The 15,382-nt window shown below is 39.5% G+C and overlaps 1 protein-coding gene across 7 annotated transcripts in view; it reads left to right on the forward strand.

Annotated features, from left to right (window-relative positions):
- The window catches only part of RNF182 (ring finger protein 182), a 195,462-nt gene that overhangs the window by 35,745 nt on the left and 144,335 nt on the right, over positions 1-15,382 (forward strand). The window contains exon 3 of one of the 7 annotated variants that reach the window (XM_049884201.1): positions 10,622-11,782. The exons of the other annotated variants lie outside the window; for them this stretch is intronic. Coding sequence (XP_049740158.1) covers positions 10,622-10,634 — 13 coding nt within the window. The 3' untranslated portion in view covers positions 10,635-11,782. Of the gene's footprint in view, positions 1-10,621; positions 11,783-15,382 lie in introns of those variants that run through there. 7 annotated transcript variants of the gene reach the window in all.

The raw sequence follows: 15,382 nt of genomic DNA on the forward strand, positions 1-15,382 counted from the left end.
AAGAAAGGGCTGGTGATCTACTTGTGAAAAACCATCCCTTGAAAACCCTGTGGAGTGCAGTTCTACTCTGATATACGTGGAGACGCCATGAGTCAGAATCGACTTGGCAGCTTGTTGGCTGGTTACCTTGATGTATTGCTGGGGAATCAAAATCAAGTTATTAACCTAAATCTGTTAGATTTTTTTCCCCATATGTAACTTCATAAGCAACCGGTTTTATGACGAACTATAATGACCTTAAGTGAGAGTTTTGATAGGTATTGATTTTGAATTATATAAACTCAAAAGTTGAACTGGTAGCATTTAAAAATAAATATATTTTGTTCAGAGTATTTAGTTTATGAATATTTACAGTGCACAGAAGAATAAAAAAGGGAAATTGAGTGGCTTTCTAGAAACATATGAAAGAAAATCCTGTCCTGTTCTCTCATCTTTTTCTGAAATTCTTATTTGGTAGATTAGTAGATACAACGTAAGCCTTGAGAGACCTGTAAATATTTAATTACACATAGATGGTACTAGCAGCTATTTTCTAGGGTTGTTTTGAAGATCAAATGAGGAAATATATGTGGAAGTAGTTTCTGAATTATAAAGTGCTAATTTTTTATAAATAACGTAGGAGCCCTGGTGGCACAGTGGTTAAGAGCTCAGCTGCTAACCAAAAGGTCAGCAGTTTGAATCCACCAGCGGCTCCTTGGGAACCCTATGGGGTGGGCGGTTCTACTCTGTCTTATACGGTTGCTATGAGAATTGGCTCTACGGCTGTGGGTTTGGTTTTTGGTTTATATATAGTGTTATTCATCCAGTTTAGAGAATATATTCAGTAACATGATGTATATGAAAACCCTTGATAAAATTACAGAATGCTGCACTCTGTAAGGCATTACACTAGGCACATAGCTGTAGGTATAAAATAGGACTTTTTATAGTAAATAAATGATAGTAGTGGGCAAATGAATCATGAGACGCCAGTAGCACTGTGCACTCCCAGCCAGTATTTCACTGAATTGTAACTGCTATGTTCTGCATATATGCCTCTCCCCTTCACTAGATGGTGAGCTCTGGGTAGTAGGTTAGTTGTGTGGCGCCCAGCACATGGGAGATATTCAGTAGATGTTTGCTAAGTGAATACCAAGGAGCCCTGGTGACACAGTGGTTAAGCACTTGGCTGCTAACTGAAAGGCTGGTAACTCGAACCAATCAGTGGCTCTGAGGGAGAAAAGACCTGGCGATCTGCTCCTGTGAAGCTTACAGTCTGGGAAACCCTGTGGGTCAGTTCAGTTCTCATAAGGTTGTTATGAGTTGGAATTGACTCGATGGCACACAACAACAACAAAGTGAACACCACAGGGCAAGGAAGGGTGTTTTATGAATGGAAATCTAGGGTGGAACCAGAAATGGGATGGAGATCAGGGATACCTATAGGAATTTCACGTCTAGAACTGGCTAGGGGAGAAAGAGCTAAAGTTTGCTTAACCAAGCACGTTCCATCTTGTTTTACTTAATCCTTCCAGCACACCTTTGAGGTCCATGTCTCTCCATGTTATAACCAGGAAATAGAGGCTCAGATATTTTAAATGACATGCTCAAGTTAGTTAGTGAACTAGAGTTGGGATTCAAACCTAGATTGACTTCAAAGGGCCACTCTGTGGTCATCAACAGATATTTTACTATTGTGATATAGCAATTTGCTTTCCTTAGAAGTAATTTACAATAATAACATTTATAGGCTGTTTACTATGTGCCAGGTCCTAAAAAGAAAATTTAGCAAGATTGAATAAACATTGAGTAGTGAAGAAGTCTGAGTGTTACCAGTACTTGTTTAGAATGTCAGTGTTCTCTGTTGTCACTTGAATTGCTGCTAACATGCCACTACACATGGAAAGGCTGCTTCTAGTCATAGACACCTGTTATGTTGGAGCAGGAAGGTCTTAAGCCATCAAGCCCAGAATGAAAATTTCTCAGATGAAAACGTAATAACGCAGAAAGGCTAAGTGATTTTCTCAGGAACCCAAATCCTGCTCGTTAGACAGAACTGGGATTGATGTAACCAAAAATTATTGTGGCCCGATTTAAGAAGTTAACCTCAGATATTGCTGATAGAAAGGCTGGAGGTTTGACTCTACCCAGAGGTGCCTTGGAAGAAAGGCCTGGAGATCTACTTCTGAAAAATGAGCCATTGAAAACTCTATGTAGCACAGTACTACTCTGACACATGTGGGGTCGCCATGAGTCCGAGTCAGCTTGGTGGCCACTGGTGATGGTGGTGGTTATCACACAAGTGTATTTATTAAATGTCCAACTGCCACAGTGTTGCCAGTGCATTCCATTAGAAAATAACATAAAAGTTGAAATGGCCGTTGATTGGGGTGGAGTTGATGGTGACTCAGCATTGCCACTCGTACCCCGTTCAGGTGATTTAGCAGAGCTCTGTTTCAAACATTCCTGCCTGAGTTAACCAAATCTCTGAATGACCCTCACTCACTCTGTAGTTTAGGTGAAAACAGAGTAACAGCAACATGACAACAACAATAAAACAACTGACACAGATTAAAAAAAAAAAAAACTTAAAAAAATTTTTGCCTAAAAGGCCCGAATGGCTAAATGCTCAGCTGCTAACCAAAAGGTAGGTGGTTCAAATCCCCCAAAAGGTAGGTGGTTCAGATCCCCCTAGTGGCTCCATGGGGGAATGATCTGGTGATGTGCTTCTGCAAAGATTCCCTAAAAAAAAACCCCTAAGATTACAGCCAAGAAAACCTTTTGGGCAGTTCTCTTTTGTCACTTAGGGTCACTATGAATCGGAATCAACTCAGTGGCACTGACAGCAGCAGCAATATTCTAAAGATTTTAAAGATTGAAGTATACCATTTCTTTTAACCTATGTCAAAACCTACTAATTTTTGCTGTTTAGGGTTATTATGGAAACACTGGTAGTGTACTAGTTAAGTGCTATGGCTGCTAACCAAAAGGGTCGGCAGTTCGAATCTGCCAGGTGCTCCTTGGAAACTCTGTGGGGCTGTTCTACTCTGTCCTATAGGGTCGCTATGAGTCAGAATTGACGGCACTGGGTTTGGTTTGGTTTTTTTTATTAGGGTTATTATACAGTAAGCCATTTTTTTCCTTTTCCCTATTATTTGGAGGCCCAGGGTGGTACAGATGGTTGACGTGCCTGCTGCTAACTGAAAGGTTGGAGGTTCCAGTCCACCCAGAGGTGCCTTGGAAGAAAACCAAAAAGAACAAACCAGTTGCTATTGAGTCGATTCCAACTTATAACAGTCCTATAGGACAGAATCGATCTGCCCCATAGGGGCAGTCTGGTAGATTTGAACTGTTGACCTTTCGGTTAACAGCTGCTTAACCACTGCGCCACCAGGCCTGACAGCCTGCTTCCAAAAACTCAGCCGTTGGAAACCCTGTGAAGTAGAGTTCTACTCTGACACACATGAGGCTGCCATGAGTTGGAGTTGGCTGGACTGCATCTGGCTATCGTTGGCGTGCCTGAACTTCAACTTGACAGTTTCCCTCTGCTTCATTGGTATCCCTTTCATTCGGTTATACTGGCATAGCCTTTGGTCTGGAAATAGTGTGTGGCTCTTCATTCTCTTCAGTGACATGTGAGCTACTGGTGAAGATAGAACAAAGGGATTAGCGATGCATTAGATATGCATGTGTGTGTGTGTGGTTGTTAAAGACACACAAACAGGAGGAAAGTAGAGGAAGGGTTGGTATTGTGGGGTCCGTTAGAGGAAGTTATCACAAACGTGAAGGGTGATACGGGGCACTGAGTGGAGGCAGACTTAGGTTTCACTTTCATGAAGTCATGGACTGGGCAGTGGAAAACTTCCGAGTTAAAAGATGGGGTAACTTGGCCATGTAGAGAAAGGCCATCTCTTCTTTAGGAGAGAAGAGTAGAAAATTGACATGGATTAACTATACTGTAAAAATACTATCAGAGAATATTAAAGCGTGAGAATGAGAAACACAGAAAGGTATAGTTGCCCTTCTCTGCATTCCTTGTTGGCATTAGCTGCTGTTGAGTTGGCCCCCGACTCATGGCCACCCTGTGCACAATGGAATAAAATGCTGCCTGGTCCTGCGCTATTCCCATGATTGGTTGTAGATTGGACCCTTGCGATCTATAGGGTTTTTCATTGGCTGGGTTTTGTATGTAGATCACCAGGCCTTTTTTCTAGTTCATCTTACTCTGGAAGCTCCTCTGAAACCTGGTCAGCATCACGGCAATATGCAAACCTCCATTGACAGACAGGTGGTGGCCGCACATGAGGTAAATTGTCTGGGAATTGAACCCTAGTTTTTTGCATACAAACCAAAAATCAAACTCATTGTCACTGAGTTGATTCTGACTTATAGTGAACCTTTAGGAAAGAGTAGAACTGCCCTATATGGTTTCCAAGGAGCGCCCGGTGGATTCGAACTGTTGACCTCTTCGTTAGCAGCCATAGCTCTCAACCTTGACACCACCAGGGTTTCCTACCACTGTGCCTCCTGCATTTCCTTAAAAAAAAACAAAAACAAAAAACCAAACTCATTGCTGTTGAGTTATTTCTGACTCATGGAGACCTTATAAACCAAAAAACAAACCAACCAACCAACAAACCCATTGCCATTGAGTCAGTCTTTCTCTTGTAGCATTTGTCATCAAGTATGGTGATTGCTGAGTTACTTACTGGGCTCAATCTCTAGATTGTATACTTCTTTCTTTCTTTTTTAACAAGGTGGAGTTAACTTTATTAAATTCTTTAAAATTACAGAGGCTCCAAAAGCTATTTTATTATGAAGTCTCAAAAACTACATAAGAATAACAGTAGGAACTTGGGCTATAACAACTTGACCTCACCATTTATACTTCTTGTGATTGTTTAAAACACATGGCCACAAGTTTTTTGACATACCTCTCACCAAGAAGAGGTGGGACCTATGTCCCCCTGTTTGAATCTGGGTGGAGCTCTGATTTGTTATTAACCAATAGAAGGCAGCAGAAGTGACACTGAGTAACTTCCAAGGTAGGTCAAAAAATGGAGATGTAGCTTCCATTGTGTTTGCTGGAACACTGGGCCTCTGTATAAGGTGTCTGACTGTGTTGGCACTAGTATTGCAGAAAGGCCGCCTAGAGGTGCTCAGTGGAGGACCCAGCTGATCTCCCAGGGAAAAGCTTGCATCAACAGCCAGTTGGGTGAATGAGCCATATGGGATGTTCAGTCCCATTGAGCCTTCATATAATGCAGCCTTGGTGCTTTCAATTGTACTTTAGATGAAGGTTTACAGAACAAACTAGCTTCTTATTAACCAGTTAGTACACATATTGTTTTGTGACATTGATTACCAACCCCATGACATGTCAACACTCTCCCTTTCTCAAACTTGGGTTCCCCATTACCAGCTTTCTTGTCCTCTCCTGCCTTCTAGTCCTTGCCCCTGGGCTGGTGTGCCTGTTTAGTCTTTTTTTATTTTATGGGTTTGTCTGTTCTTTGGCTGAAGGGTGAACCTCAGAAGTGGCTTCATTACTGAGCTAAAAGAGGGTCCAGGGGTCATACTCTTGGGGTTTCTCCAGTCTCTGTCAGTCCAGTAAGTCTGGCCTTTTTTTGTGAGTTAGAATTTTGTTCTATATTTTTCTCCAGCTCTGTTCGGGACCCTCTATTGTGATCCCTGTCAGAGCAGTCTAGATTGTGTATTTCTTAAGGGTAAGGTCATCACCAGCACTGAGCACAGTGCCCATGAAATCGTAAGTGATCAGTAAATATTTGGTTAATGGATGGATGGATACACATGGTGGATGGGCAAGAGGAGGAACAGTATTCATGAGTGCAGATGTCGGAAAGTAGTGACAGAAAGCTTTGTTAATGGTTTTTATTTTTATCTTTTTATTATGGAAACATTTTACACATATTCAAAGTACAGAAAATGGTATAATGAATCCCCTTTTACCGCTCAGTCAGCTTCAGCAATGATCTATATATGGCCAAATCTTGCTTCATTAATCTGTCTGCCCCCCATTGGGTTATTTTGAAATAAAGCCCAGATGTCATATTATTTCATCTGTAAATGCATCAGTACGTACCTTTAAAACAATGAAGAGACTTCCTTTTTTAAAAAATACTACCGCACACTATTATCACAAGAGAAAACAACACAGTAAATTCCTTACTATTGTGAAACATAAAATGAGTGTTCACATTTCCCTGTCGTGTAAAAAAAATTTTTTTTTTTCAGTTGGTGTATTAGAATCAAAATCTAGACAAGCAGCATACGTGTATTTAGTTGAAAAGTCACTTAGGCTTCTCTCTCTTTTTTTTTCCTTCATGTTTTTAAATTAAGATATAATTCACATACCATAAAATTCACCATTTAAAAATGTTTACAGAGTTATACAACCATGACAATTATCTAATTCTAGAACATTTTCATCAAAAAGAAACCGCGTACCTGTTAGCAGCCACTCCCAATTCTCCCCTCTCCTCAACCCTTGGCAACCATGACAGACATGTCTGTATCTATGGATTTGTCTATTTTACACATTTTTCATCTGACTTACTTAGCATGGTGTTTTCCAGGCACAGCTATGTGGTAGCATGTATCAGAACTTCATTCCTTTTTATGGCTGAATAATAAATATTCCATCGTATAGCTATGTCACATTTTATCTGTCCATTTCTCAGTTGATGGACGTTTAGCTTGTTTCTAACTTTTGGCTGTTGTGAATAGTGATCATTTAAACATTCTTGTGCAATTATTTCAGTACCTGTTTGAATGGCTAGGCCATATAGTAATTCTGTGTTTAATTTTTTTTTTAACAATACACCAAGTTTATTCAGGTTTCACAGTTTTTACATGCGTGTGTGTGTGTGTGTATGTTTAGTTCTATGCAATTTATGTTAGTAGTCGCCAAAATCATCAAGTTTAGATGACCACCATGGTTGAGGAGAGAACAATTTCATCACCACAAGGATCCCTTGTACTATACTTTTATAAAACTAATGTATTTTTTTAAAATATTGTGCTGTTTAGGTAGAAGTTTATACAGCAAATTAGGTTTCCATTTAACAATTTTTGTACATATTGTTATGTGACATTGGTTGGAATTTTCACAATGTGTCAGCATTCTCACTATTTCCATTCTGTTTGTTCTGTTTCCGTTGTTCTAGGTTCCCTGTCTCTTCTTGCCTTTTCCTCTTGGCTTTTGGGTAAATGTGACCATTTGGTCTCTTATAATTAATTGTTTAAGGGACACGTTACTCATGGGTCATATTGTTTACTTCATAAGCCAATTTATTATCTGGCTGAAAGGAGAACTCCAGGAGTAGCTTCATTTCCAAGTTAAAAGGGTATCTTAGGGTGATAGTCTTGGGAGTTCCTCTAGTCTCTCTCAGTCCAGTAAGTCTGGTCTTTTTAGGAATTTGAATTTTGTTCTACAATTTTCTCCCATTAAGTGTGGGACCTTCTGTTGTATTCCTGATCAGAATTGTCTGTTGTGGTAGCTGGGCACCACCGAGTTCTTTTGGTCTCAGGCTAGAACAGGCCATCGTTCGTGTGGGCTATTAGTCCTAGGAACTAGTTTCTTCTTTGAATCTTTGGTTTCCTTCATTCCCTTTTGTTCCAGATGGGAAGAGACCAATAGTTGTACCTTCGATGGCCACTCGCAAGCTTTTAATACCGCAGATGCTACTCACCAAACTAGGATGCAGAACATTATGTTTATGAACTACGTTATGCTGGTTGTTTTCCCATGAGACCATGGTCCCAAGCCCTTTAACCCAGTAAACCAATCCTGTGAGGTGTTTGGATATGTCTAGTTGGTCTCCGTAACTGTGCTTTACTATATATATGAATATATATGTGGCGCACCCAAACATGCATACACTTATGCCTACAAATATACATATATGTGCGTGTGCCCACATATACCTTCCTATACACGTATAGCATGCATATCTACCTGTGTAACCACACACATATTTTTTGGTTTTTATTACTGTTGTTGTAAAATTTGTGTGTAACTTTTTGAGAATCCACCAAACTGCTTTCCACAGTGGCTGCACCATTTTACCTTCCTGCCAGCAGTGCATAAGCTTTTCTCTACATCTTTGTTGACATTTGCTATTTTCTCTTTCTTTAAAAAAAAATTATTATAGCCATCCTGTTGGGTATGAAATATCTCATTGTAGTTTTTTTTTTTTTAATAATTTTTATTGTGCTTTAAGTGTAAGTTTACAAATCAAGTCAGTCTCTCACACAAAAACCTTGCTACACACTCCCAATTACTCTCTAATGAGATAGCCCGCTCTCTCCCTCCACTCTCTCTTTTTGTGTCCATTTCACCAGCTTCTATCCCCCTCCACCCTCTCATCTCCCCTCCAGGCAGGAGATGCCAACATAGTCTCAAGTGTCCACCTGATCCAATAAACTCACTCCTCACCAGCATCCCTCTCCAACCCATTGTCCAGTCTAATCTATGTCTGAAGAGTTGGCTTTGGGAGTGGGTCCTGTCCTGGGCCAACAGAAGGTCTGGGGGCCATGACCGCAAGGGTCCTTCTAGTCTCAGTCAGACCATTAAGTTTGGTCTTATGAGAATTTGGGGCCTGTATCCCACTGCTCTCCTGTTCCCTCAGGGGTTCTCTGTTGTGTTCCCTGTCAGGGCAGTCATCGGTTGTAACTGGGCACCATCTAGTTCTTCTGGTCTCAGGATGATGTACTCGCTGGTTCATGTGGCCCTTCCTGTCTCTTAGGCTCGTAATTGCCTTGTGTTCTTGGTGTTCTTCATTTTCCTTTGATCCAGGTGGGTTGAGACCAATTGATGCATCTTAGATGGCTGCTTGCTAGCGTTTAAGACCCCGACGCCACTCTTCAGAGTGGGATGCAGAATGTTTTGTTAATAGATTTTATTATGCCAGTTGACTTAGATGTCCCCTGAAACCATGGTCCCCAGACCCCTGCCCCTGCTACGCTGGCCTTCAAAGCATTCAGTTTATTCAGGAAACTTATTTGCTTTTGGTTTAGTACAATTGTGCTGACCTCCCCTGTATTGTGTGCTGTCTTTCCCTTCACCTAAAGTAGTTCTTATCTACTATCTAATTAGTGAATGTCCCTCTCCCACACTCCCTCCCTCCTCCTCTCATAACCACAAAAGAATGTTTTCTTCTCCGTTTAAACTATTTCTCAAGTTCTTAAAATAGTGGTCTTATACAATATTTGTCCTTTTGCAACTAATTTCACTCAGCATAAGACCTTCCAGGTTCCTCCATGTTACGAAATGTTTCACAGATTCCTCACTGTTCTTTATCGATGTGTAGTATTCCATTGTGTGAATATACCATAATTTATTTATCCATTCATCTGTTGATGGGCACCTTGGTTGCTTCCATCTTTTTGCTATTGTAAGCAGTGCTGCAGTAAACATGGTGTGCAGGTATCTGTGTGACGGCTCTTATTTCTCTAGGATATAATCCAAGGAGGGGGATTGCTGACCCTATGGTAGTTCTATTTCTAGCTTTTTAAGGAAGCGCCAAATCGATTTCCAAAGTGGTTGTACCATTTGACATTCCCACCAGCAGTGTATAAGTGTTCCAATCTCTCCACAGCCTCTCCAACATTTATTCTTTTGTGTTTTTTGGATTAATGCCAGCCTTGTTGGAGTGAGATGAAATCTCACTGTAGTTTTGATCTGCATTTCTCTAATGGCTAATGATCATGAACATTTCCTCATATATCTGTTAGCTACCTGAGTGTCTTCTTTAGTGAAGTGTCTATTCATATCTTTTGCCCATTTTTTAATTGGGTTATTTGTCTTTTTGTAGTTGAGTTTTTGCAGTATCATGTAAACTTTAGAGATCAGGTGCTGATCAGAAATGTCATGGCTAAAAACTTTTTCCCAGTCTGTAGGTAGTCTTTTTACTCTTTTGGTGAAGTCTTTAGATGAGCATAGGTGTTTGATTTTTTGGAGCTCCTAGTTATCTAGTTTTTCTGCTATATTCTTTATAATGTTTTGTATACAGTTTATGCCATGTATTAGGGCGCCTAATGTCCCTATTTTTTGTTCCATGATCTTTATCGTTTTCGATTGTATATTTAGGTCTTTGATCCATTTTGAGTTAGTTTTTGTGCATGGAGTGAGGTATGGGTCTTGTTTCATTTTCTTGCAGATGGACATCCAGTTATGGCAGCACCATTTGTTAAAAAGACTGTCTTTTCCCCATTTAACTGTTTTGGGGCCTTTGTCAAATATCAACGGCTCATATGTGGATGGATTTATGTCTGGATTCTCAATTCTGTTCCATTGGTCTATGTATCTGGTGTTGTACCAGTACCAGGCTGTTTTGACTACTGTGGCAGTATAATAGGTCCTAAAATCAGGTAAAGTAAGGCCTCCCACTTTGTTCTTCTTTTTCAGTAATGCTTTACTTAGCCGGGGCCTCTTTCCCTTCCGTACAAAGTTGGTGATTTTTTTCTCCATCTCATTAAAGAGTGTCCTTTGGATTTTGATTGGAATTGCATTAAATGTATAGATCGCTTTTGGTAGAACAGACATTTTTATAATGTTAAGTCTTCCTATCCCCGAGCTAGGCATGTTTTTCTACTTATGTAAGTCTCTTTTGGTTTCTTGCAGGAGTGTACTGTAGTTTTCTTTGTATAAGTCTTTTACATCTCTGGTAAGATTTATTCCTAAGTATTTTATCTTCTTGGGGGCTACTGTAAATGGCATTGATTTGGTGATTTCCTCTTTGATGTTCTTTTTGTTGGTGTAGAGGAATCCAACTGATTTTTGTATGTTTATCTTGTATCCCCATACTCTGGTAAACTCTTCTATTAGTTTCAGTAGTTTTCTGGAGGATTCGTTAGGGTTTTCTGTGTATTAGATCATGTCATCTGCAAACAGGGATACCTTTACTTCTTCTTTGCCCGTTTGGATGTCCTTTATTTCTTTATCTAGCCTAATTGCTCTGCCTAGGACTTCCAGCACAATGTCGAATAAGAGTGGTGATAAAGGGCATCTTTGTCTGGTTCCCGATCTCAATGGGAATGTTTTGAGGCTTTCTCCATTTAGGGTGATGTTGGCTGTTGGCTTTGTATAAATGTCCTTTATTAGGTTGAGGAATTTTCCTTCTATTCCTGTTTTGCTGAGAGTTTTTATCATGAACGAGTGCTGAACTTCGTCAAATGCCTTTTCTGCATCAATTGATAAAATCGTGTGATTTTTGTCTTTGTTTTATTTATGTGATGGATTACAGGAATTGTTTTTCTAATGTTGAACCATCCCTGCATACCTGGTATGAATCCCACTTGGTCATGGTGAATTATTTTTTTGATATGTTGTTGAAGTCTATTAGCTAGAATTTTGTTGAGGATTTTTGCATCTACATTCATGAGGGATATAGGCCTATAATTTTCTTTTCTCGTGGTGTCTTTACCTGGTTTTGGTATCAGGGATATGGTGGCTTCATAGAATGACTTTGGTAGTATTCCATCCTCTTCTATGCTCTGAAATACCTTTAGTAGTGGTGGTGTTAACTCTTCTCTGAATGTTTGGTAGAACTCTGCAGTGAAGCTATCCAGATTAGGGCTTTTTTTTGTTGGGAATTTTTTGATTACCTTTTCAATCTCTTCTTTTGTTATGGTCTGTTTAGTTGTTATACCTCTGTTTGTGTTAGTTTAGGTAGGTAGTGTGTTTCTAGGAATTCATCCAGTTTTTCTAGGTTTTCAAATTTGCGTATAGTTTTTCATAGTAATCTGATATGATTCTTTTAATTTCAGTTGGGTCTGTTGTAATATCACCTATCTCATTTCTTATTCGGGTTTTGCTTCTCCTGCTTTTCTTTTGTCAGTTTGGCCAGTGTTTTATCAATTTTTTTAAAAAACCAGTTTTGGTCTTACTAATTTTTTCAATTGTTTTTGTGTTTTCTATTTCATTTAGTTGCGCTCTAATTTTTATTATTTGTTTTCTTCTGATGCCTGTGGGTTTCTTTTGTTGCTCTCTTTCTATTTGTTCAATTTTTAGGGATAATTCTTTGAGTTTGGCCCTTTCTTCTTTTTGGATGTGTGCCCTTATTGATATAAATTGACCTCTGAGCACTGCTTTTGCTGTGTCTCAAAGGTTCTGATAGGAAGTGTTTTCATTCTCATTGGATTCTCTGAATTTTTTTATTCCATCCTTAATGTCTTCTATAATCCAGTCTTTTTTGAGCAGGGTATTGTTCAGTTTCCCAGTGTTTGATTTCTTTTCCCTGCTTTTCCTGTTACTGATTTCCACTTTTATGGCCTTATGGTCAGAGAAGATGCTTTGTAATATTTCAATGTTTTGGATTCTGCTAGGGCTTGCTTTATGACCTAATAATATGGTCTGTTCTAGAGAATGTTCCATGTGCACTAGAAAAGAAAGTATACTTGGTTGCTGTTGGGTGGAGTGTTCTGTGTATGTCTACAAAGTCAAGTTGGTTGATTGTGGCATTTAGGTATTCTTTGTCTTTATTGAGCTTCTTTCTGGATGTCCTGTGCTTCACCGAAAGTGGTGTGTTGAAGTCTCCTGCTATTATTATGGAGCTGTCTATCTCACTTTTCTGTGTTGATAGAGTGTTTTATGTATCTTGCAGCCCTGTCATTGGGTGCATAAATATTTAATGTGGTTATATCTTCTTGGTGTATTGTCCCTTTAATGATTATATAGTGTCCTTCCTTATCCTTTCTGTTGGATTTAACTTTAAAGTCTATTTTGTCAGAAATTAATATTCCTCCTCCTGCTCTTTTTTGATTGTTGTTTGCTTGATATACCTTTTTCCATCCTTTGAGTTTTAGTTTGTTTGTGTCTCTAAGTCTAAGGTGTGTCTCTTATAGGCAGCATATAGACGGGTCTTGTTTTTTAATCCATTCTGCCACTCTCTGTCTCTTTATTGGTGCATTTAGTCCATTTATATTCAGGGTAATTATGGATAGGTATGCATTTAGTGCTATCATTTTGATGTCTTTTTTTGTGTGTTGACAGTTTTTTTTTCCCACTTGATTTTATGTGCTGAGTAGATTTTCTTTATATATTGTCCTTTCCTCATATTTGTTGTTGTTGATTTTGTTTCTGCTGAGTCTGTATTTTTCCCTTGTATTTTATTTTGATGAGTAGGATAGTTTGTCTCCTTTGTGGTAACCTTATTATTTACCCCTATTTTTCTAAATTTAAAACTAACTTTTATTTCTTTGTATTGCCATATCTTCTTCTCCATATGGAAGGTGTATGATTACATTTCTTAGTCCCTCTTTATTATTTTAATGTGGTCTTCTTTTATATAATAATATCGCCTTTACCCTGTGTTGGGCTTTTTTTTTTTTTTTTTTTTTTAATCCTCCTTTGTTTTTTTGGATTTCCCTGTCTGGGTTGACTTCTGGTTTCTCTGCCCAGTGTTCTAGTCTTGGGCTGATAGCTGATATTATTGATTTTCTAACCAAAGAACTCCGTTTAGTATTTCGTGTAGTTTTGGTTTGGTTTTTACAAATTCCTCAATGTGTGTTTATCTGGAAATGTCTTAATTTCATCTTCATATTTAAGAGACAGTTTTGATGGATATATGGTTCTTGGCAGGCAATTTTTTTCCTTCAGTTTTTTAAATATGTCATCCCATTGCCTTCTTGCCTGCACGGTTTCTGCCGAGTAGTCTAAGCTTATTCTTATTGGGTCTCCCTTGTAGGTGACTTTTCTTTTATCCCTCACAGCTCTTATAATTGTCTCTTTACCTTTGGTTTTGGCAAGTTTGATTATAATATGTGTTGGTGGCTTTCTTTTAAGATCTACCTTATGTGGGGTTTGATGAGCATCTTGGATAAGTATCTTCTCATCTTTCAGAATATCAGGGAAGTTTCCTGTCAATACATCTTCAACAATTTTCTCTATTTTCTGTTATTCCTCCCTGTTCTGGTACTCCAGTCACTCGTAGGTTATTTCTCTTGATAGAGTCTCACATGATTCTTAAGGTTTCTTCATTTTTTAAAATTCTTTTACCTGATTTTTCTTCAAATGTGTTAGTGCCAAGTGATTTATCTTCAAGTTCAGAAATTCTAGCTTCTACTTGCTCAATTCTGCTCCTCTGACTTTCTACTGAGTTATCTAATTCTGTAAATTTATTGTTAATCTTCTGAATTTCTGGTTTTTGTCTATGGATTTTTCCAGCTTATTCAACTTTTCATTATGTTCCTGAATAATCTTTCTAATTTCTTCAGTTGCTTTATCTGTGTGTTCCTTGGCTTGTTCTGCGTATTGCCTCATTTCCTTCCTGATATCTTGAAGGGTTCTATATATTAAACTTTTGTATTCTGCCACTGGTAATTCCAGGAATGCACTTTCATCTAGAAGATCCCTGGATTCTTTGTTTTGAGATCCTGTTGAGGTGATCAAGGTCTGTTACTTTATGTGAGTTGATATTGATCTTTGTTTCTGAGCCATCTATAAGTTTTTGTATTAGTTTATGCTTGCTTACTGTGTCGTAGCTGCTTGCCTTGTTTTGTTTTGGTATATCCCTATGGGTTGCTTGAGTGAGCTAGCTTGATTATTTTCCTGTTTGGAGCTCTGGTGTCCTATTCCCAGCTGGCTAGAGCTGTCATCAGGTATATCAGTCTAGGAGTCCATTCAGTTTTCTTGTATGAATTCAGCTTAGGAGTCCAGGTAGCTGATATCAAGTGTGTGGTACAGGTTCTGTTCTACAGTCTTAGAGGGGGCAGGGGTGATTGGTATATATACTGGTATCTGATTGCAGCAGGGGATCACGCTCTGAACAAGGCAGGGGGCTGAGAACCAACCCCTAAGTGTCTCTGAGGAAAACACATCTCTGTTCCCTAGAGTGTGCTGGTGGGTGGGTTCAGCAGAGGGACCATGGGCACCCAAAGTTTTTGGTTGTACGGACTGGGAGGTACCAGTTATCTTTGGACCCCTGTTGTGGGTGTCTGGATGACCTGAGTGGAGCTACCAGTCCTTAGGTCCCTGTTGTGGGTAGGTGAGGACCTTGTTTAATAGGCAAAGCAATGTCAAACGTCAAACACCTACCTCTCTACCACACAGGTCCATGCAGAAGGGAAAGGTGCTCAAGGTCCACAGACGGTTTATGCCTGAACAGGAGCTGCTTCTGTCCTGAGCTCCCCTGGTTAATGGAGCTAGCAGATTATCTTTTCCCCCCTGTTGCAAATTTTTTCCTTCCCCAAGACTGGGAGGATGGCTGTAGGTGCTCACCAGGGTCTATCTCAGGCCCAGGGATTCAGCTGCTGAAGCTGGCTTGGGGGTGGGGGTGGGGGACACGGTAAAATATACTCAAGTACTTAGCTTTTGCCGAGAATGCGCTGTTCTCCTCAGGTTCTGGAGGTGTGAGTGGGCTGTGTGGCTGGTTGCTTCTCCCTG

Source organism: Elephas maximus, chromosome 1 (assembly GCF_024166365.1).
Source record: "Elephas maximus indicus isolate mEleMax1 chromosome 1, mEleMax1 primary haplotype, whole genome shotgun sequence".
In the NCBI taxonomy this organism is placed as follows: domain Eukaryota; kingdom Metazoa; phylum Chordata; class Mammalia; order Proboscidea; family Elephantidae; genus Elephas; species Elephas maximus.